This window comes from Mustela erminea, chromosome 11 (assembly GCF_009829155.1).
Source record: "Mustela erminea isolate mMusErm1 chromosome 11, mMusErm1.Pri, whole genome shotgun sequence".
Lineage (NCBI taxonomy): Eukaryota > Metazoa > Chordata > Mammalia > Carnivora > Mustelidae > Mustela > Mustela erminea.
Window position 1 is genome coordinate 79,260,927 of NC_045624.1, and position 23,208 is coordinate 79,284,134.

The following is a 23,208-nucleotide window of genomic DNA, read 5'->3' on the forward strand; positions in this document are numbered from 1 at the left end:
TTTTAAAACAAGTTACTTTAAAATGTCCTTTCACAGAATCTTATCACAAATGCTCCCAGTAAAACTTGCTATTGTTAGTCATCGGCTGTCTTTATCCTTTGCAAGTAGAACTTTAAAAAAAAAAAAAAAAAAGTGATTTCAGTTGCTGCTAGTTCCGGAGGTAAAGAATTCAAGTTTTATATAATTTAAGTCATTTTCCCCCAAATTAATGTAGTTCAGCCCAGTCATCTTTCCGCTCCGGTACAGTTTCAGTGGCCTGGTGGTCCCTGGAGGATGGGATATACGGCAAGCCTATTGATGCCTCTGTGACCCCAAGCTAAAAAATGGAACAAAGCCCCAAAGTTTCATAAGACTTTAACTTGTTATTTGATCATATGCACTGAGAAATCAAATAAAATTTGAACAGAATTAACAGTATTAACAGCATAGTGATTGGGCAAACACTGTCTACTCTGAATATGAAACAACAGTCAAGGAGACAAAGCTTAAAATTAATAATTCAGCGTGGGAATAAATCTTTTTAAATAGTCAGGCCCTATTTTCCTTCAAAAAATTTTAAAACACAATATCAGATTAACAATAATGTGAGGTGACAGGTGTCCCTTTTTTTAGTCTAACAATGTCATTTTCAGTTTATTGTAATAAGAAGATAAAGAAATGGTAAGTTTTAGAGTTCCAGTACTTGAAATATTGCAGTAGTTAATATTTCTAGAATATCCTCTATTTAAGATATTGCAAGTTTTTTTATCCAAAAGACTTCTTTTCTCTGTACTCTGAGGTGTGTGACTAGCTGACTGCTAGTCAGTTCCAGAAGACTAATTATCTATTTTTTTTTCCAGTAATATATTTAGAGGGCATGCAATATGTGTCTATCATATGTCTAGCATCCGGGCAGCCTTTAACGGACCGTACGCACATAAGGAAGGACCTGAATACCACTGGTCACTCTATGAAGGAAGAGTCCCTTATCCAAGGCCTGGTTCCGTAAGTTTAGGCATTTAAAAAGTATTCTTATTTTTTTAAAAGCTCTCTTTAGCAATATTTTGTTCAGTGTTTAAGGTGCTTTACAAAACTTCCGTTAAGCAGTTAAGAAATTCTACACCCCAAAATAAAGAAATAATGGTAAAGAAATATCCCTTCTTATATCTGCTTGTATGCTTTTTATTTAATGAAAAAAATCTGTGATGGGTACATCTTAGCAACATTATAAAGTGTATATTATCATTGTTATTTTGGCTGTCTGAGTAACCTCAACTGAAATTGTATTTTTAAGATACTGGTGAACACAGAAACATCCAGTAAAAAGAGCGTCATCCTCCTCCATTTCTTCCGAAGAATGAGTGCCACATGCAATTGCAAGGGGGAGAAAGTAACCAGATAATTACATTGTAATATTTGAGTCAGCCTCTAAGTTCCCTAGGCCATACTTTCTCCTTACTTCTTACTTTAGCTTAACTGGAAGAAGCTTTTTCTCTGCCTCACCAGAATACTTAGCATCTCATTCAACATCCTTGCTGGCTCCTAGAAGAAAAATTCCAATACAAAAGTGCTACTAGAGTTCCAGAAGTTTTACCACTGGCCTCTGCACTCGTGCTGCCAAGAGTCTCCCTAACAATCCATGCAAACTTCTGTGCTTTTTACTTATACATGTATCTAAAACCGATGATGACAATGACAGTGATGATGATTTTGTATCGTGTATCCTGGGCACGACTAGGTTGGCAAAATGTAGGCTCATTGTATGTGCTCATGGACCGTGGAGAACAGACATTTAACTTGTCATACAAGTCAAAGTCTGCGCTTCTTTGAGCAGCTGGTGAAAACCCATCCCTGTGTTGATTCCACAAGTACTTGAAAGTCAAGTAGAAACCATTTTTGCAGAGCCAAAATCCAAAGTGGAAACAAACCTTACCTCCATTAACAAGTGTAAAGCTTTACCATTTCAATCATTCTCACTAGCTTAAAATTATTACTTCCAGTAAGACATAAAATATACTTTATTTCACTCTATTGATTGAAATTACAATTTAAATGGAGAAAACCCACTCCTGTGGCTTTGCTGGAAATGCTTCTTGAAACCACATGGTATTAAAAGAGATTTGGAGGAAGTGACTGGTTACTGAGCTGTTTCCAGGCCGGTCCAGAATGTTTCCAATTATGTATCATGTAAGTACACTCCAGTGAAAACTTCAGGCCAAATTAAGAAATATGACCTGAATTTTAAAACAAACCATTAAAAATGCCCTCTTTGCAGAATCTGATTACTACACTACTGTATTTATACCCAAAAGTGCAAAATTCCTTATCAACATAACCATTGTAATTGCTGCTGATTCTGGAGGGAAATATGCAAAACGAAAGAGTACTTAATAACAAGCATGAATCAACACAGTTAAAGGTATTCCAAGAAGTAACTGAGATGCTATTGAACATTTATTTTTTGAGTCAGTGATTTAAGAATTCAGCACGTTATTGCAAATATTTCTCATTTTCTCAATTTATTGTGTTGAATCCATACAGAAATAATATAAATTCATACGGATTACAGTAGAACAGAGAGGTTTTTTTTTTTTCCTCAATTAACACGGACAGGATTTGAATAGCTTTCTTTGTTACCACACTAGAATTCTATAGTCATTGAGTCCATTGGAACCATCACATTATTATTTTAGTCTTAGTAATGGGAAAGCTTTTCAGTGCAGTTGTGATCCGTAATCCTGGGTGGGGGATTTAACACAACAAAGAGGCTTTTTGTTTTGCTATGAAATTACATTGTTTACCTTCAGGAGTTAATTTACACTGTGAAAAAATAAATTTCAGAAAATGGGGGAAATAATAACAATATTTATGGTGATACTTATTTTTACCACCTTTGAATTGTACCATTATCATTTAGTACCTCATTTTTCAAAGTTTTTGCTAACTTCTGTGTTTTTCTAGAGCTGCATGTTTGGAATGATTCGGTCTTTCTCTGCAATCTTTAATGCAGATTTTATTTTTCTAATGAAGAATTTGTGGTCACTAAATATTTGTAACTGCAGTCAATTAATTGAACATGTCCATTTCCTGATAGCTTTCATAATTGATAATAAATGTGCTCCTTAGATAGAAGGCAAAAAACCTGTATCTTATCTATTTGCATTTCAGTGTGCCAGCAAAGTGAATGGTGGGAGATACGGAACCACCAAAGACTACCCCGATGATGCCATTCGATTTACGAGAAGCCATCCACTTATGTACCAGTCCATAAAACCTGCCCATAAAAAACCAATCCTGGTAAAAACAGATGGAAGATATAACCTGAAACAAATAGCAGTGGATCGAGTGGAAGCCGAGGATGGTCAATACGATGTCTTGTTCATTGGGACAGGTAAGGAGGTTACAAAGTACTCGGGCATGTCTGTGGAATATTAAAATCAATAACATTATTAGTATTTTAAAAAACTATCAACAAATCTTCTGTTAATCCGTTAGCCCATTTGAACACTGCTTTTCGCTTCAAAGGAAGAGAGGATTTGGGGCAGTTACGGTGTATAATTTCTGACACACAGTCAATACTCAGTATCTTTGAAGAGTAACTATGTGGAGGATTGAGTAATTGACGTTAATTAACAACACTGGTTCCAAGCAGAGCTTCTCACAGAGGAAGGAGCCCACCATAGCAAGGATGGCTGTGCTGTCTGTCCCCCAGGTCCATTGCTACCTTTGGCTGTTCAGTAAGATCTCAAGGCTCTTAACCACTTGGACAATAGCTTCACCTAAATCTGTAATCACAACAGTGCTTATCAGGTTCCATCAGAATCAACCATTTGTACCAAACAGGCCAAGTGTTAATCATAATGGAGGTTAGCTTTTGGAGCGGAGCTATAATATCCTGCATTAAGGAAACAAAATAATATAGATGCTGAAAAGTGAAATTTTCAAATAAATCTACAACTTCACTTAATTCCATACCTTAGATCTAGCTTGTGGAAGAGAATGTGGCATCTTTTAGCATCTGGGTAATACATGACAAATTCTGTCAAGTACTTTAAAATCCTATAGTCATTTTAAAAGCCTTTTAAATCATCATTTCTTTCTTTTTTTCGTATGCATGATAGTCATTGCTACACCAATTGCTCTTTAGAGGAGGAAGTTTCCTACCATACATAACCTCAGTCACGGACATAATTCTACAGAGACATCGCAGAGACCCCGCTCAGGAACCGGGATATAATATCAACACTGATGCTTCAGCCTCTCCATTCATACTTTTTGAAAAAGCAATGATTTAAGTGAGGAAACATTCATCTGATTTGCAGAGATTGATCTCTGGTGTAGGCTGTATTTTATCCTTATTTTAGGAGGTTCATGTTAATAATACGCTCTGCACTGTGGATTCAAGATTAACAAAGCATCACATTTCTTTAACAAACTTAAAATTACAAAAAAAAAAAATTACTTGGCCATGCATGAATTCACTCATAATGACATCTAGTAGAGCTATTTTATTTTAACTTCCATAAGCAAGAATAATATTTGTTAGGAGGAAGTATGGGAAAAGGTATGTTATTTTTAAATGTCCTGGAAAGGAGCAGTCATACACAGTCTATCAGTTCAAGACTGTTTTTGGAAATACTCTTTCATTAGATTGACCAAAGCTGTTTGAAAGAATTCCAGAAACATCAGGTATATACTTATGCTATCATGCAAACGATGTTTAACTCAGAGATATCGTTGTATTGAGCCACAGCTCTACAACACAAAAGAATCTATTTGATGAAAGTGTGATAAGTACAACATCGGAAAACCCCACAAATGAGTTATTTTTCCACGTGTGCTTTAATACTCTGTTTGTGTGTGTGTGTGTGTTTATAAAATGCTGTATATAGGGAGAGAACATCCTTATTGCAAATCACTAGTTGGAAATTAATAATTTGAATTTCATCTTTGCTTTTTGCTTGATATAATAATCATTGAATAATAAAAAATTTATTATGTGTTCTCAGCTTAAAAATTATAGTTTATATTCCTTTTCATGTATTATCCAGGTAACTCTTACTAGTTTTCTTTTCTTTTCTTTTTTTTCTTTTTTTTAAGATTTTATTTAATTGACAGAGATCACAAGCAGGCAGAGAGGCAGCAGAGAGAGAAGGAATCAGGCTCCCTGCTCAGCAGAGAGCCCGATGTGGGGTTTGACCCAGGACCCGGGGATCATGACCTGAGCCAAAGGCAGAGACTTTAACTCACTGAGCCACCAGGCGCCTCTTTACTAGTTTTATTTTAAACAAATTTCATTAACCAACCACAAAATTTGATAATTTTTTAACAAATTAGTTAAATACCATATAATTATTGGGTTATTACCTCCAAAGTGCTTATTTTTTCTGAGCTGTTTATAGCACTACATCAAATTATTCTTACAGGCAAATTAGTGTCTTTATATTGAAAAGACCAAGCTCAGCATATCAGATATAATAAAAATTAGGTGGAATTTTAAATTATGAATTTAAATTTATAAAACTATTGACAATTATAGAAACTAAATGGTTAGTGCAAGAGTACTTATTCTGTTCTCTCAATAATGGGTACTTGAAATTTTTCTTATTAAAAATGTGTGTATGTATATATCATGATATCAAATATTGTGTATACATTAATACTTTTAAATTTTTTTTTATTTTTTATTAATATATAATGTATTATTAGCCCCAGGGGGACAGGTCTGTGAATCACCCGGTTTACACACTTCACAGGACTCACCATAGCACATACCTTCCCCAGTGTCCATAACCCAACCACCCTCTCCCTAAATGCCTACCCCTGGCAACCCTCAGTTTGTTTTGTGAGATTAAGAGTGTCTTGTGGTTTGTCTCCCTCCTGATCCCATCTTGTTTCATTTATTCTTTTCCTACCCCACAAAGCCCCCATGTTGCTTCTCCACTTTCTCATATCAGGGAAATCATATGATAGTTGTCTTTCTCCTATTGATTTATTTTGCTAAGCATAATACCCTCTAGTTCCATCGACGTCGTCGCAAATGGCAAGATGTAATTTCTTTTGATGGCTGCATAGTATTCCATTATATATATATACCACATATTCTTTATCCATTCATCTGTTGATAGACATCTAGGTTCTTTCCATAGTTTGGCTATTGTATATATTAATACATTTTGATTTCTCAATCTTTGATTGAATTCTAAATCAAATTATTTGAAAAACAATTTTATTTTATTTGGTCTTATTTTTTAGCCAATCATAAAGTTATATTTTACTAATTGAAAATATGAATATGTAAGTAGTCATATTGTTTCATCCAGTGATGAATAAATGTTTCATGCATCTAAATCTCAAAGCATATTCAAATTCATAGTCCCCACATGATTTTTAATTGTTTTGCAAACCAGATTGTGACAACCTTCTGGTTTATCTCTTCTTTTCCTTTCTTACAGATAATGGAATTGTTCTGAAAGTAATCACAATTTATAACCAAGAGACAGAGTCAATGGAAGAAGTAATTCTAGAAGAACTTCAGATATTCAAGGTATTTTTTATAAGAAGGAAAAGGAAATAGCCAACATTTATGTATTACAGACAATTGCAAATGAGTTGTAAATAGGAAAGATGTTAGGTCAGTTTTTTTTCTAATGGGTAGGTTGTGAATTCAGAATGAATTTGAAGTGAAGAATGGTTTAAAATCTATTTGATTATCGCAGACTATTCAAAGGAGAAGGCCAGTATTTGCCCAGCCAGCATGAAAAGAATTTCAGTATATGAACTATGACTTAAAGAAATAACACATACCACATACAAATTCCAGAATCATTATTGCAAAGTCTCATTTTACCAATGTACTACCAACCTAAACAATTAAAGCAAAACAGTAGATTTCATGTTGTGGACATTGTGATGAGTATATTGCTTTTTTTCATAACATATCAATTACCACAAAGTTAGTAAAAAAAAAACTAAAAAATGATAATGCAAAGGTTAGACATGACAATTATATGTATGCATATGCATACACACACACACACACACACACACACAGACTCAAGTGTCAATATTAGTGACAGGTATGGTTTTTAAAATTACTATGAGGGGTGCCTGAGTGGCTTAGTGGGTTAAAGCCTCGGCCTTTGGATCAGGTCAGGATCCCAGGGTCCTGGGATTGATCCCCATATCGGGCTCTCTGCTCAGCAGGGAGCCTGTTTCCCTCTCAGTCTCTCTACCTGCCTCTCTGCCTACTTGTGATCTCTATCTGTCAAAGAAATAAATAAACTCTTTTAAAAAATAAATTAAAAAAAAATAATAAAATCACCATGAACACCACATTAGTGAATACTGGCGAGTGCTCCTAGGGGACATACAGGGTTAGGTTCCTGTGAGTCTCTAGACACATTTTTGTCAACTGGTCAATATATAACGTTGTTCTCGGTGTGTTTTTATTGGAAGGCACCTTATTTACTGTATATTTTTGATTAACTCACATGGAGCTCATGGACCACAGCACTATAACGTGTACATGAACAGAGTTACTTAACCTGTGTATTTTCCCGTAATACACATCACAGCCCTTTTGAAGCTTTGTAACACTAGAGAGCACTTAAGCGCTTTGCTTAGAGGTCATTTTAAACATCAAAATTGCCAGTAAAAAGCACAAAAATGTGAAAAACCATGGCATTAAATAGACCATGAAAAGGACACTTGTTTCAAGTAGGAGAGCTGAAACAAGAAGGCAGAGTGTCGCATTCATTGATCTCAGCTGGGGTTGTACTTGCCAGGCAGCCAAAATTTATTGCCTCTTGGTGCCTGCTTGTGTTCATGAATGACCCCAGAACACTGTAAATATTAATATTGGGATTACAAATAAATTTTAGCAAGTAAGCAAATTTGTTTTTCAAAAAGGCTGCAAATTATTAAGATATGCATGTTTGTAATGGATACATATGCAAATATGTTTATTGGTGAAAAACAGTTCATTTCACCTTGGCTGTCCTGGAGAGATTACATTGCCCATCGACACACCAAGGGTAAGCATGTTCTGTCTCAACCAGAGCAGCTATGTTTTTGTTTATCTTGTGTACTGGGTTTCTGTGTCAGATTTCATTTCACTTCAGGGACCTAGCTCCCCTCTGAGGAGCACCTGCCACAGTGTTTTGTTCTTATCAATCCTAAGAAACATTGTCATTTGAATGAATAAATGAGGGCATGCATGCCTGCCTAAAGCGTTCTGTAGTTTAAAATATTGACACAGGGGATTAGATTTTCTCTTTCAAAAAATAATTATTTGAAGGAGTATCATCCACTGAGCGGACCCCACCTGCCTGTTGCTTGTCTCCTGGCAGAAACCACCTGAGTTTGTGGTATTCATTTGAGACACGTTAGTTTTAATCACCAGCCCTGGAATAACACACAGGCTCTCAAAGCTGTGTTATAGATCATCTTTCCTCTGTTGCATTTTGAAGACAATGAACTTATTCATCTTGCTCAAAGCAACCTGGGCTCATATTGATTGACTGTGATAACTCCAACAGAAAAAGTATTTTTTTAGGCCTGGATTTAAGCAATTAAAGTCACATGGTTTGTTAACAGTATCATCTATTCAGAGACAACTGTTTCACTTCTAATGGTTCTAATACTTCATAAGAAAGAACACTGTGACTCTGATAGTTATTAAAGATACTTGAGTTTCTAAAACTTGAGTAATATGCAAATACAAAAATTACATTTCAGAAACAAATCGTGAGCTATTTAGATTATCCACTACTTTTTCCATCTTACATATCTAACCTATTCCATTAAAAAGAGTTTTTAAAAGAAAGCTGTATTTTATTTTATTTTATAGATTTTATTTATTTATTTGACAAACAGAGATCACAAGTAGGCAGAGAGGCAGGCAGAGAGAGGAGGAAGCAGGCTCCCTGCTGAGCAGAGAGCCCGATGCGGGGCCCAATCCCAGGACCCTGGGATCATGACCCGAGCTGAAGGCAGAGGCTTTAACCCACTAAGCCACCCAGGTGCCCAAGAAAGCTATATTTTAATGTAATTATAAGTTCCTATTGATTTGCTAAAATGAAAGCTATAGGCTAGCATAGAACTAGTTACATATCTAATATGAGTTCAGATGATTTGCAACCATATTAAAGTATGTTTTTGTATTTCTTTAAAAGCTTCAACTTTTTTTTTCAGGACCCAGTTCCTATTATTTCTATGGAGATTTCTTCAAAGAGAGTAAGTTTGTGTGTATGTGCAAGTGTACTTGTGTGTATATGGGAGTCATGGTCAATGATAAAGAGCTGAAGTACACGTGCTTATAGATGAATAAGTTACAGTTTTACTCTGATAAAAATAGTGATTCACATGTAATGGGTTTCTTTTTCTATTATTGGAAGAAGGTAGGTAAGAGTAGATTTACTTCTATAATCATGATAGGATGCTCTTCTGTAAGAGCAGAAGAGCTCTTACAAAAAAGAGCTCTCGCAAAAATAACGGTAAATGATGGTAATAAAAAAAAGTGTGCAGTGAAACACAAACCTCCTCTCCACTTTACTAGAACCAGTTTCTGGTGCAAATTTCTCCAGAAAAAGTTGTTGCATATATTACCTCAGATGTATTTATAAGTGACCATTTATGTCTAGGCAAACAGGAACTTGTAATGTTAATTGTTCTGCTACTTACTGTTTTTACTTAACAATGTATCTTACAGTTTACTCCCTCATTCTGTGTATATATCTGAATCAGTGTTTTAAATGCTGCATGTTAGTGTGCACTAATGGTGGGAATGCAAATTTGTGCAGCCAATATGGAAAACATTAGAGAGTTTCCTGAATGTATTAAAAATAGAACATATGATTAAGCAATTTCATTTCTGGGTGATTTTCCAAAGGAAACAAAACTCTAACTCTGAAAGGCATCTGTACCCACATTTATTGTGTCATTATTTGCAATGGCCAAGACATGGAAATAACCTAAGTGCCCATCAGTAGATAAATGGAGAGGGGAAATGTGGCATATATGTTCAATGGCATATCATTCGGCCACAAAAAGGAAGAAAATTCTTCCATATGTGACAGCATGGGTGGACCTTGAGAACATTATACTAAGTGAAATAAGAAAAGGCAAATACCATGTAAACTCACTGATATGTGAGATTAAAACTAACTCCACAAAAAAATGAGGGTTTTTTTTTGTTTGTTTTGTTTTGTTTTGTTTTTTTAATGAAAAACAGTTTGGCAGTTGCCAGACACAAGGGGTGGGAGGGGGGCAAAATGGGTAGATGGGATCAAAAGGTACAAACTTCAGTTATAGAGGAAGACCTTGGAATGTAATATATGGCATAGTGATTATGGTTAATGAAACCCTAATGTATATTTGAAAGTTGCTAAGACAACACATCTTAAAAGTTTTCATTACACGAAAAACAATTCTACCTATATGGTGTTGAGGAATGTTAGACTTACTATGGTCATTTCACAATACATACAGATACTGAATCCTTGTATCATACGCTTGAAACTAATAAGATATTACTTGTCAGTTATGTCTCACTTTTAAAAATGCAACAATAACAAAAGATCATTTACTTACTCTGTCTGTTATTGGACATTCCTAAAGTTCTTTTAAAAAGACCTACAGTGTTAAACGATGAAAGAGGCTTTCTATTTAAATAACAAAAGAACAGTCAACTTCTTGAGAATTTTGTCAAGCTCACTCTAGCAATTTTGTTTACGGGAGTCCAGGTCTATAAATGTATTTCAAATCTTAGAGAACTGAAAGTACCAGTGTTCTGTTACCCCTCCTGAGTAGCTGCAGTAATTCAAATGAATATTCACCGAAGTGAATGTGTATAAATGTGAAATTCACTGAGAGTTCCGTCCATTTCTGCTAGCGGCCTCTCTGTTGTTTGATGTCTCTAGCAACAGCTGTATATTGGATCGGCTTCTGCTGTGGCCCAAGTCAGATTCCATCAGTGTGACATGTACGGAAGTGCTTGTGCTGATTGCTGCCTGGCTCGAGACCCTTACTGTGCCTGGGATGGCATATCCTGTTCCCGGTATTACCCGACAGGCACCCATGCAAAGAGGTGAGAGGCCTCAATGTGGTAATTCCCTGGTTTAGAAAAGCCATCACACTTTGTCAAATATCTTTTATTCTGCACCCATCCCATGAAAATAACCACGTTAATTTTGTTTAAGTAAGCCCTCGTAGTCATACTTTGTTCATAATATAAGCTCCAAAAGTTGAATTTTCCCTGAAAATAACTCCTCTCAATTACTGTGTAGAGATTGGAGTTTTTATTGGATTTTTATTTATTTTATTTTATTTATTTTTTACCCATGTTTGAATCAACTCTTCCCCCTCCTGACACTCATATTGCAAGACATGAAACCCGTTTAGATAAACTTAAAATGTGGAAATGGCAAGCCACCGCACATGAGGGATTCAAAGACTTGAAAGAAAAATAAATAAATAAATTCTAAAATACATCCTGCATTTGCCCCATGTCCTCTCAACCAGCTGGTCTTCATTTATTTCATTTTGAAAGTGAATATTTTAACTCCTAGGCAAATGTATGACCTGTATAATTAATGAAACATGTGATTTAATTCAACACAAATGAAAGGCACTTAGAAACCTCCAAACTCTGATGTGTACAGTTCAGCAAGGTCATTGCCACTTGTAAGAGAAGGTAGATCTCGGGATTCTTTGAAAAGAAGATCTGGAGGTCCAGAAAGTATTTTGAAGGATGGAGATATTTCTTTGCTCAAGCTATATGAAATTGTGTGTTCTTTGCAGGGAAACATAAAGGAAAACATTGCTATCTGTTATAGAATAAGCATTTATTTTTTTCTCCTAGTAAAGTGGCCAAAGACAATATAAAGCAAAAACATCAAACTATATACAGTTTCCTTACTGAAAATTAAGTTTTTACTGATTTCAGTTATTTTTACTCTTCTATTCTGGATTACTTCAAACTTTTAAAAAATTTAATTTAACCCACCTTAATATAGTTATTATTTTTATAAGATCACATATGTAGTAGAATCTCGCTTTTGCAAAACGTAGTCACCTGTTCAAAACCTTTGTTAATTTGACATTAGCTAAATTAACACGGTGTGATGAGTAATTAAAGTATATCATAGGCAGATAGTGAACAGATCCTTTGAGAGGATATTTGTTAATGTTTAACTTACAAAGTGTTTTCAAGAATCAAGCAAATTGATGTTGTACAAAGGCTTATTGATATTTAAAAACACTTCTTGAAGAATATAGCCATGTTACTATGTAAAAATAGTGTTCAGTGAATTATTCACCCATTATGCCAACTACTGTACTATGTGTGAGGAGGGTGACGAAGCGGTCGATAATCCTTGGCTATATGAAATCAGAACCTAAAGTGGGAAATGTAATTGTAAATAAGGATGATAGTAGGTCATTACTGAGCACTTATTATGTATAAAGTACTAGACTAAGTGCAGTACATGTTAGACATTATTTAATTCCCAGAATAACTCAACCTTTGAGCTCAGTCTTGTAGGTAGAGATATAAGAAGATTCCAGTTAAAGGGAATTTTACAAAAGGCATAGAATGTTCATGGAAAACCATGTAGTTCCCTAGGTTAGGAGTAGAGAAGCTGGTTCTAAAGGTGGAAAGATAATTTCACCGAAAATAATAAAATGAATTATTTTCTTGTTATTAGCGATAATAGCAACATTTGAAAGCCGTGCATCAAATACTTGTGAATAACAAGGTTTTGTTTCAGGTATCCAGTAAGGGTGATGAATTCTTCTAACTGAACAGTTTCCATACCTCAATCCTTCTTGATCCGTGGCGCATCTTAATGAAGTATACATCCACTGGCTTGATAATATATTTGCAAAGGGCGGACAGAAAGTTATTTAGTGAAAGTCAAATGAATGGGCAAAATCTTAGGAAGGCGCTCAGTGCTCGAGTCAGGAGTCATGCTCACACATGGACGAGTTCAGCTCAGTGACATGTAATGGAGATCTCTCAGTGGTGTCAGATCCTTTTGAACCATCACTCACCCCTAGAGGAGAACTTTTTGGATGGATTCCAGCACATGAAAAGGAAAATAGTTTGCTTTTACAGCAGATCATTTTTGCTTCAGACCTGACTAGAAGCAGAAATTGAAAACTGGTCATTAAAATAAATACTTTTCTGTTCACAGAGTGAAAATGAGTCAACAGAGGAAAAACATTAATTCGCAATCCAAACCACTTGTTTAAAATAGTCTTCCAAAATACACTATAATTTATATAGCTAAGTCTTTTACTTCCCCTGGCTCTTGTATGTTGTCTCTTTCTGGTGTTCTCTTTAAAAGTTTCTAAGTGGCAAGATAGAGAAGAGAAATAGGCAACTTTTGGAATAAAAGGCAACTTTGATTAACCTTTCTCAAACTCTTGAACATTTACAGTCTTTCTAAAATGCTGAGATAAAAGACAGTTATATGAAGATAGTATAAAATGAATTGAACCCTTGTTGGGGGATGAGTGCTTGCTTTCATGACTTTCAACATACTCTACATACTACTGACATTGCAAAATTTTGCATTATTCTTCACATTGCATACCTGAATTATCTGATTGCATCTCCCTTTGTTCTCACCCCACATGTGTAATAAACCTGATACAGCATTTCTGCAGAGTAGAAACGATTTCCCATTTCCTTGATTTACCCCTGCTCCCTTACTCACTACTGCTCAGCAGACTTTGGATTCCCAATACCAATGCAATACTGTATGAAGTAAGGAGTCCATGGAACCATTTTACTTCTCATCCAGAGCTGTTATCAGTTATCTATACCTGCACACATGCTAGTATAAAATAATAACAGAAGCATAAAACTTTTTGGTTTTGCTCCTTTTTTGTCAATTTCTTTTTTCAGTTTTACCCAGTGGGATGATTCATACAGCAGCTTTAATCTGAAGTTTATTAAATCCCAGGTTTCTAGACAATGTCTTCTAATCTACAATCTCTGAATTTTGTAAAAGCCAGCTTTGCACACAGGTCATAATTCTAAAAATTGACTGTAAATAGACATCTGCTCTAGCTTTCATTACAAGGATATACTTAAACCATTGCTTCTCAAGTACTGGTCTGTTAACTAAGATCTCAACTCACATGAGAGAAAGCACTTCATCTCTTGAAATGATGTTCCTTTATCATTATTTGGAGGCAATTAGGTAAGCCTAGAATAAAAAAAAATTGATATTGGAATAATTTTTAAATGTCAGACCAACTTCATTTTACAAAGGAGGACAGGAAGAATCAAGCAAGAGAGAAGTTATGTACGAGATCAGACGGCACGTGAGTGATGGCGTTGGGATTTGAATCTGGTTCCTTTTTCCAGATTTTATCATTGCATATGGTTAGAGCATTTCATTGTCACTTCAGAAGCCTAGCCATTTCCCTCTGGGGTGAAACTTCTGCTCTGCCTTCTGTTTTTTCCTTAATCTTGAAGAAACGCCATGATTTAGAGAAGCAAGTGGTGTTTTCTGCACTTATGTAATACTTCTATTTTTATCTTTAATCTGAATTAATACGCTGAAGATTTTGATCTTAGAATTTCAGTGCTAATAATGACGATTTCCATTGTCCAATCCCTCAGAAAGATGCTTACTAATTTAAAACAAGATCTATACTATAGAATTTTTCCCCCAAAGGTAAAGAACATTGTTATTTTTCAGTTATATATCTAAACAATCTGTAAAATAGAAAAAAAACTGGAAGTTATTCTAAATCTAATAGGCAGTCTTGCCATACAGCCTGTTAAGTATGTATAACACACAATCATGTTGCATAGGGGCATATAATATCTATATATACTGAGTAAAAGAGTAAGTTGACTACATTATTGGTTTCTGTCTTTATTGCCAATTGTATTTGTGCTATGTGACTAAGATGGCCATAGAAGAAAATATTTGGATTCTAATACTGTTACTGTTCTAATACTGTTACTTTTTGAATGCCCCTTATTATATGTAGGAGTTTTATGATTTTTATTCAAATAAGTAATCTGCCTCAAATCCCACTATCTTTCCTGCACACCTACCTCCCTTACTACCCCAAACCCCTCATTTGAAACAGAAGAATTCTTATTGCACTGGATTTTTAAACAAAATATAAAAAGAGATTTCTCAAGTTATGTCAGGATCCAGAATTCAAACTTATGTGAACACTTAAATAAGAGTTTTATATAGATCTTACCATTGAATAACATTCAGTGGAAATACAGGGAACTATGAAACTTGAATTTTATCCTTGTTGTGTATGACAGATCAATTTTTTTCAGTAGCCGAATACTACTTGAATCCTTAATGTAGTTGGCTGCATTTTAAAGTCTGGAAAATTGAAATCTGACCATCTCCTACATGCATCTACTTTCTTTCAGGCGGTTCCGCAGACAAGATGTTCGGCACGGAAACGCCGCTCAGCAATGCTTTGGACAGCAATTCATCGGTAATCCAGAGAAAATCAATTGCTATGGGTTACTGGGGTTAGGATAAACTGCAGACCTCTTAAAATGGTCCTTGTTTTCTTTGTGATTGATATATAGTAGAACAATGTTACTGAAAGTATTCTTTTTTCTTCCCCATAGCTAAAATTTTGTGGATTTTAACACCAAAATTTTAATTCTGTGTGGACGTAAAATTTTTAATTAATTAGGAAAATAAGTTCTGTATACCACCATGAAGACCTTACTGTTAGACCTCAGAACAGGGGAATGTTAGAACAAGATGCCACAGTGACTTGTAGGACCTCTCTCTGCATCTCAGCCCCAGGAATATCTTCACCATGTCACACAACCTATGGTAATCCTCTTAAGGGTGATCAGACTTGTATCAAGTTACCTACTAAGCTTCAGGGTCAAATAAAGTGAAAAACTTGAAGTCTTCCACAAGAGTAGGGAAGCTAAGAGCTCAGGCTGATGGGAGTTTCTGAGATGCAGATGAGAGTTTCTGTGGAAAGTTAGTACACGGTCTTATGGGTAAAGGATGAGAGGAAATTTGCTTCATCAAATGTAAGGAAGTCACACAATATGGCAGACCATGGTCCTGACTCTCCACACTGTGTCAGTGGTGGAACTGGCTGTGTAATTGGTGGCCTCAGTTGCACAGGAGGTACGAGGGAGATGAACCTTCGTGACTGGGAGACCAGGAGCGCTTGCATTCAACCCAGAGTTGCACAGCATCGTGATGTTCAGTAGACCCAAGGCTAACTGAGCATTTGGTGTAGGACATAAGCCTTGGGCAACATTGGTTGGAGGAAGGCAGGATCTTGATCTATGAAAATGTAGGCATCAGTTCTGAAAGTGAGGAGAACTCAGACACAAGGAAAAAAAACCCAGGTTCTAGTTACTGAATTTGATGTTGGTTAAAACACAATACATCCACTTGCTGTTTTGTTTTGTTTTTTAAGACTTTAATTATTTATTTGAAAAACAGTGAGTGAGTGAGCTGGGAAAGCACAAGCTGTTCTAGGGGCAAAGGAAGAGGGAGAAGCAGACTCCCTGCTGAGCAGAGAGCAGGATGGGAGGCTTGATCCCAGGACCCTAAGATCATGACCTGAGCCAAAGGTGGCAGCTTAACGGTGACCCACCCAGATGCCCTATTCACTTGCTTTTATTCCCCACTGCAGTTAAGTAGATCCGTCTCTATGCAACTTTGAGTTCAAGTCCAGTGAGAGCCTCTCTGGGCCAAGATGTACATAATAATCAGGAAGCTCCGGATCTGAAGTCCCTAGTCTGGTTTTGTACCCTTTTCTTACTGTAGGAGCCCAACATTTGGATCAGTGCAGTCCCTTGATAAGATCTCACTCACACTTGTGTTTATGTAGCACCATATCATGTTGATTTTGCTTTCTGCTTTTTTTGGTAACCATGAATTTTGTCTTGTGTTTTACTTGAATGTTTAGTGCTCACCTTCGTTTGCCTGCTCTGTTGGTTCATGTTGTCACCGATTTTCCATGCATTTAACACTGATGCACCTTCTTAGTATCCTGACTGCCCCGTACTTGGACCCACACTCCCATTTACTTTTTTCTGGTCCTTTCCATAGCCTGCAGTTCTCTCTAAAGCCTAGATTTTTGGTGTGCCACTGCCTCTAAATATCTCCTTTAAATGACCTTGCATAGAAATTAGTAGTAAATCATGAAAGATATTCACTTTACTCCAGGAATCTAAGTGAAGAAGCTTTTAAAAATATTACTTGCTGGGATACCTGAGTGGCTCAAGTTGGTTAGGCATTTGTCTTTGGTTCAGGTCATGATCCCAGGATCCTGGGATCAAGTCCCTCATCAGGCTCCTTGCTCACGAGGAAGCCTGCTTCTCCCTCTGCTTCCCACTCCCCCTGCTTGTGTTCTGTCTTACTCTGACAAATAAATAGATAAATAAAATCATTTTTAAAAATAGTATTTACTGTTAAAGTCAAAGTCTTAACATTAATTTTAATATTTATATTGTAGGGGATGCTTTGGATAAGACTGAAGAGCGACTGGCCTATGGCATAGAGAACAACAGCACATTGCTGGAATGTACCCCACGATCTTTGCAAGCAAAAGTTATCTGGTTTGTACAGAAAGGACGCGATGGAAGGAAAGAGGAGGTAATTCATAGCTGCACATTCACGCTGTGCTGTCTTACTTGTTGTGTGTGATTAGTAGATAGATGATGACTTATTTGATGTTTAAAAATGAATCTTCCAGGGGCGCCTGGGTGGCTCAGTGGGTTAAAGCCTCTGCCTTCAGCTCAGGTCATGATCTCAAGGTCCTGGGATCGAGCCCCGCATCTGGCTCTCTGCTCGGCGGGGAGCCTGCCTCCCCTTCTCTCTCTGCCTGCCTCTCTGCCTACTTGTGATTTCTGTCTGTCAAATAAATAAATTAAAAAAAAAAAACCTTTAAAAATGAATCTTCCATTGTGCTATACATGTGTTATTTAAAAAGTGGATTTATTTACAATGTGTGATTTATATACATATAAAAAATTTAAATATACACATAGATTTCTATGTGTATATAATTTATATATGCTGTAAAAACCTAGATGTATATATAAAATTTTATGTGTATAAATATATATTAAAATAAATATATACATATATTAAATACACAATAAATATATACACATATAAATAAATTCTATACATATGTATATGTGTATGTATAAATTTGGATTCTGAAAATTGGATTTTTATTCAGTAGATACTCAGAGTTTCATGATTTTAGTATCATGTTGTCAAAATGATTGTCTTAAATTTTATCACCCAAAGCAATGTTCTAGAAAAATAACTAATTTAAACACCATTAACATACATATCTCAGACACATGGATAATAGAATTAAAACAACAGCAGCAACATTAAACCAATTGTTTGATAAAGCAATTGAGTCATACATGAAACATTGCCACAGGGGTTCCATTAGTGCCCACTGGGAACAAAAGAAAGGCATCAGTTTGTTTGTCCTTTTAAGTAGGTTTAGTGTGGAGATTATATTTCTATTATCTAAATAATGAGTGAGGACTCATTTGTGCTCCTTTTATAGATGAAGAGTAGGAAGCAGTTAAAGCACACATAAGGGATAGCCTGGAGGCAGTTACTGGATAATCTTTTTATGAGCCTCAAGGGATCTGGTTTTATATTGGCCAAGGTCAAGGGCATGACCCAGTTAGTAAAGGCAGGTAAAACATTATAGATGCTTATGTGGGCTTTGAACTCAATTTTCACAAAAGTGGAATTAGAAAAGCAGTAAGAGTGAAATTTGGTTAATTAAAGGGAAATAAATCTTGGTGACTGCTAGCAAAATGTTTCTCAGTAAAAAGAAGGTTGAAAATTGAATAAGGGAAAAAAAAAAAGTTAGACACCTGCCTTAGGACCTAGGGAAGAAGTAATAGGTTCACAGTGGGTAGAGAAGGAATCAGTGAAGCCATCAACTGTAGGTTCCAAACGTAGAACACACTGACTTTTTACGCCTTTTTTTTTTTCTTTCTAGCCTATTGCAAAACTAAAAATGCAACATGTTTTTGGTCTAAAATCATGCAGTATGTTCTGGGAGAGGATTAAATTTATAAATCCCAGTTTCCTGGAATAGTTATTAGAGAGGAAGACACTCAACAAAGGCTGTTAGAGATAATCTAGAAAGGCAATCAAGGACAGGAAGATTCTCTTAAGTTTTCATGACCTCATAAGAATAAACATGTGTCCAAAAATGTTACAGCATATTGCACTAAAGCACATTGTTGATTTAGTACTGAAGAATTTGCCATTCCACAAAGTTGATGTGAAATTGATTTTTAAATTCTGTCATAACTCACTTGGCAGGAGAGGACCCAGGAATATTCTATAGCTCCTCTCATTGAATGACTTCAGAAGACAGAGAAGTCATTCTTTCATTGGTGGTTTTCTTCTCTCAGTATGTTCTGGTTCCAATTTGAAAGTCACTGTAATCTGCCTCATTTGGAAATCTTTACCAAATCATTTTGACATGCTGCATCCATCAATGTTCAATTATAAGCTTCTTTCTCCTATTGTTGATATAATCTGCTTCTCCTTTCCCCAAATTTTAGTTTCTGTTTTCAAATTTCCATGGCTGATCTATTTACTGATCCTTGAAATTTTGAATTTGTGCCATGCATTATTTGTTGTCATCATATAATCCTTGGTTTCTGTAGACATAGCAATATATATTGATCGATTCAGAATCTAGAACAAAACACAAAATTGCTGACTTCAGAAAAAGGGAGATGTGTTTGCTGAATGCACAGAGCAGAAAGACTTTGTGGGTCCTTTTAGAGTTTGTTTTAAAGTTCTTTGAGAGTCTAATTTTGGAGTTTTTAGAGGTTTTTAAGATCTTTTTTTTTTTGAAAACCATTTTATTATAGTTACTACGAACAGAGGAGTATTCTATTATCAAATCTTGACCATTGTATAAGATACTAAAATTCTTCCCCTGTGTTTCTTACCTCATATGTTAATGCTTTTAATGCACTCCTAGAGAGTAGTCAGCCAGGTTCATCATAGACACTTTTAGCTGTAAATCATTAATTTATAGTCAGCCCATAACCTTTGTTAAAAATTTTGGTTGTCACACACACACACACACACACACACACACACTTTTATGGAATTGGAATTTTTGCCTCTGGAACTTTTGCCTGCAAATCTAAACTCAGCCCCGTGGAATTCTCTGGAAAGCACATATTTAGGTGAATAAAATGTAGCTCACATAAAGCTTTTGAAATGTTACATAGCTAAATTGCTAGAATGCATCTCGAAATTCATTTATCTAGTTTCTAAACTGGATTAATGCTCTTCTCTCAGGCACTTTGTGGTGTGCTGCTTTCTTAAATAACACCTATGAAACACAATCTCTGTGTATTTTATTAATTCCACAAATGTTTATTATTCCCTTGGTTCAATGATCTTAGTTAGGATGTGCCTCAGTTCTTGTGATACCTTGTGGGAAAGGATTTTAATAGAAGTCTTTTTGGGTGAGACTGTTCCATTTACCACACACAGAATCTGCAGCAGTTGGTAGGTACTTTGCCTTACTGTTCTTACATCTTACAAATGCACATCCAATGTCATGGACCTCTTCTTATGAATGTAGAAATGAAGACTGAAGGAGATATAGGTCCTAAACACAGTCCATGAGAGACCCAAGGTTTGAACTCAGATATTCCTGACTCCAAAACTCAGCTACTTCACATGTAGTCATTATCTAAGTACCAAGGAATTTGCTGGGTGTATTTTGTAGAATATACCGTTTTATTCTAAAACCTGATTTACGGGGGACAGAATCAAGACACAGAATGTTTAATCACTTCCCAGGTTACTGACAGGTAGTAAAGTCAACTCAAATCCATGTGTCTGTGTCCTCTCTACTAAACCACACAGCCTTCTGAAATCAGAACCCCAAATACAGTTGCAGATGCTTGGGACATGTAGCAAATGGAAAACTATTTCCAACCGAAGTTCTGGAATTTGACTTCTAAAAAAATGGTCCCATCAAACTTCGGTGAAACATGCTGCTGCGGCCTTGGGAGCCAAAACAGTAGTCCTCATGTTTATTTATTTACTTTTTTTTCCATATTGCGTCCTTTATTTATTTATTTATGTACTTTTGCCAACGGGAATGTGCTTTTTTTTTTTTAATTGTCTTAGTCACCATACAGTACATCATTAGTTTTTGATGTAGTGTTCCATGATCCATTGTTTGTGTATAACACATGTGCTCCATGCAATCTGTGCCATCACCAGGCTCACCCAGCCCCCCACCCCTCTCCCTTCTAAAGCTCTCCATTTGTTTACCTGAGTCCATAGTCTCCCATGGTTCATCTCCTACTCTGATTCCCCTCCTTCATTTGTCCCTTCCTTCTTCTAATGTCCTCCATGCTATTCCTTATATTCCACAAATAAGTGAAACCATATGATAATTTACTTTCTCTGCTTGACCTATTTCACTCAGCATAATCTCTTCCAGTCCTGTCCATGTTGATAGAAAAGTTGGATATTCATCCTTTCTGATGGCTGAGTAATAGTCCATTGTATATGTGGACCACATCTTCTTTATTCATTCTTCTGTTAAAGGGCATCTCAGCTCTTTCCACAGTTTGGCTATTGTGGACATTGCTGTTATGAACATTGGGGTGCATATGACCTTTCTTTTCACTACCTCTATATCTTTGGGGTAAATACCCAGTAGTGCAATTGCTGGGTCATAAGGTAGCTCTATTTTTAATTTTCTAAGGAACCTCCACACTGTTTTGCAAAGTGGCTGCACCAACTTGCATTCCCACCAACAGTGGAAGAGTGTTCCCCTTTCTCCACAGCTTCTCCAACACTTGTTGTTTCTTGCCTTGTCCATTTTGGCCATTCTAACTGGTGTAAGGTGGTATCTCAATGTGGTTTTGATTTGAATTTCCCTGGTGGCTAATGATGATGAACATTTTTTCATGTGTGTATTAGCCATTTGTATGTCTTCTTTGGAGAAGTGTTTCTTCATGCCTTCTGTCCATTTTTTCATGTTTAGTTATGAAGAATCACCTGTAATTTGAACAGTTCCCACTCTAGGCACTGATGCCATGAATCCTTATAATACAAGGTATACATCAGTGTGTTCCCATTCTCAGTTTCCCTTTCAGGCTTCTACTCTGAGAGTAGAAAAAGGATTGGTAGAAATAGGATTCTGTAGCAAATTAAATGTTCTCTCTCATTTGAGCCTATGTAGATAGAAAACCAAGAGCACTCTACCTCGTTTTCTTGTTTTTTTTAACCAAAATAGTGCTTCATTAATTCTTTGGCAACTTATCTATTGAGTTCCCAATATGCCCTGTTTGCATAGAACCTGTATTCGGGAGAACAGAGGAAGATGATGGTGTTGATGAAAATAATAGTACAACTAAATAAGAACCACATTTCATGTATCTGATGATCTGAGAAGAAAAGTACAAGAGAGGTTACTTATAGGGAGAAGTTGCAGTTTTAAAGGGATGTTCATGGAGGGTCACCAACTCAGTGACATTTGAAAAAGACTTGACAGAACTGAGGTAGTAGGCTGTATGCTAGTATTGGAGAACTTTCTGGATAGTGCGAACAGTTGATGTAAATGCCCTTGTGATGGGAGTGCCTCTGATCTGTTCAAGGAGCCCTAGAGTGAAGGGCAATGTGGCCAGAAGGGAATGAGCAATAGGGACACTAATAAACTAAAAGTCAAAGAGTGAGGGAGAGGGCCAGCTCATGCAGGGCTTTGTAGGCCCTTACAAAGCACTTTGGTGTTTGCTGTGAATTAAATGTGTAACCATTGGATAGTTTGCAGCAGAGCCATGACGTGATCAAAATTTGGTTTATAAAGGGTCTATTAAGAATATAGTATGTGGAGGTGGAGAGAAAGGCAGAAGCAGATGATCATTGAGGTGACAGGGACGTAAATTCTTCTGTTCACTGATACAACATGAACTCTGTATGTGCCCTTTTTTACCTTCAAGGTCAAAAGATGTGCCCATGACTGCCTCAGACACATAAAAGCAATGTGATTTGCATATGCTCTCTGTTCTTATTGAGAATCGTGAAGGCTGTTTAATTTCTCAGGTAGAATACTTTTTCAACCTTCTGGTCTCGTCTCTAAGTTTCTGCAATTAGTGTTTTAAATGCAGTAAGTACTCAGAGGGTACATTAATAGGTGATGAGTAATTCATAGCCTTCACCC

The 23,208-nt window shown here is 36.1% G+C and overlaps 1 protein-coding gene across 1 annotated transcript in view; it reads left to right on the forward strand.

Annotated features, from left to right (window-relative positions):
• Window positions 1-23,208, forward strand: part of SEMA3E (semaphorin 3E) — a 253,189-nt gene that overhangs the window by 216,958 nt on the left and 13,023 nt on the right. Inside the window, exons 10-16 of the mRNA XM_032306024.1 lie at window positions 840-984; window positions 3,148-3,370; window positions 6,435-6,526; window positions 9,175-9,216; window positions 10,902-11,068; window positions 15,398-15,465; window positions 17,470-17,609. Coding sequence (XP_032161915.1) covers window positions 840-984; window positions 3,148-3,370; window positions 6,435-6,526; window positions 9,175-9,216; window positions 10,902-11,068; window positions 15,398-15,465; window positions 17,470-17,609 — 877 coding nt within the window. The remainder of the gene's footprint in view (window positions 1-839; window positions 985-3,147; window positions 3,371-6,434; window positions 6,527-9,174; window positions 9,217-10,901; window positions 11,069-15,397; window positions 15,466-17,469; window positions 17,610-23,208) is intronic.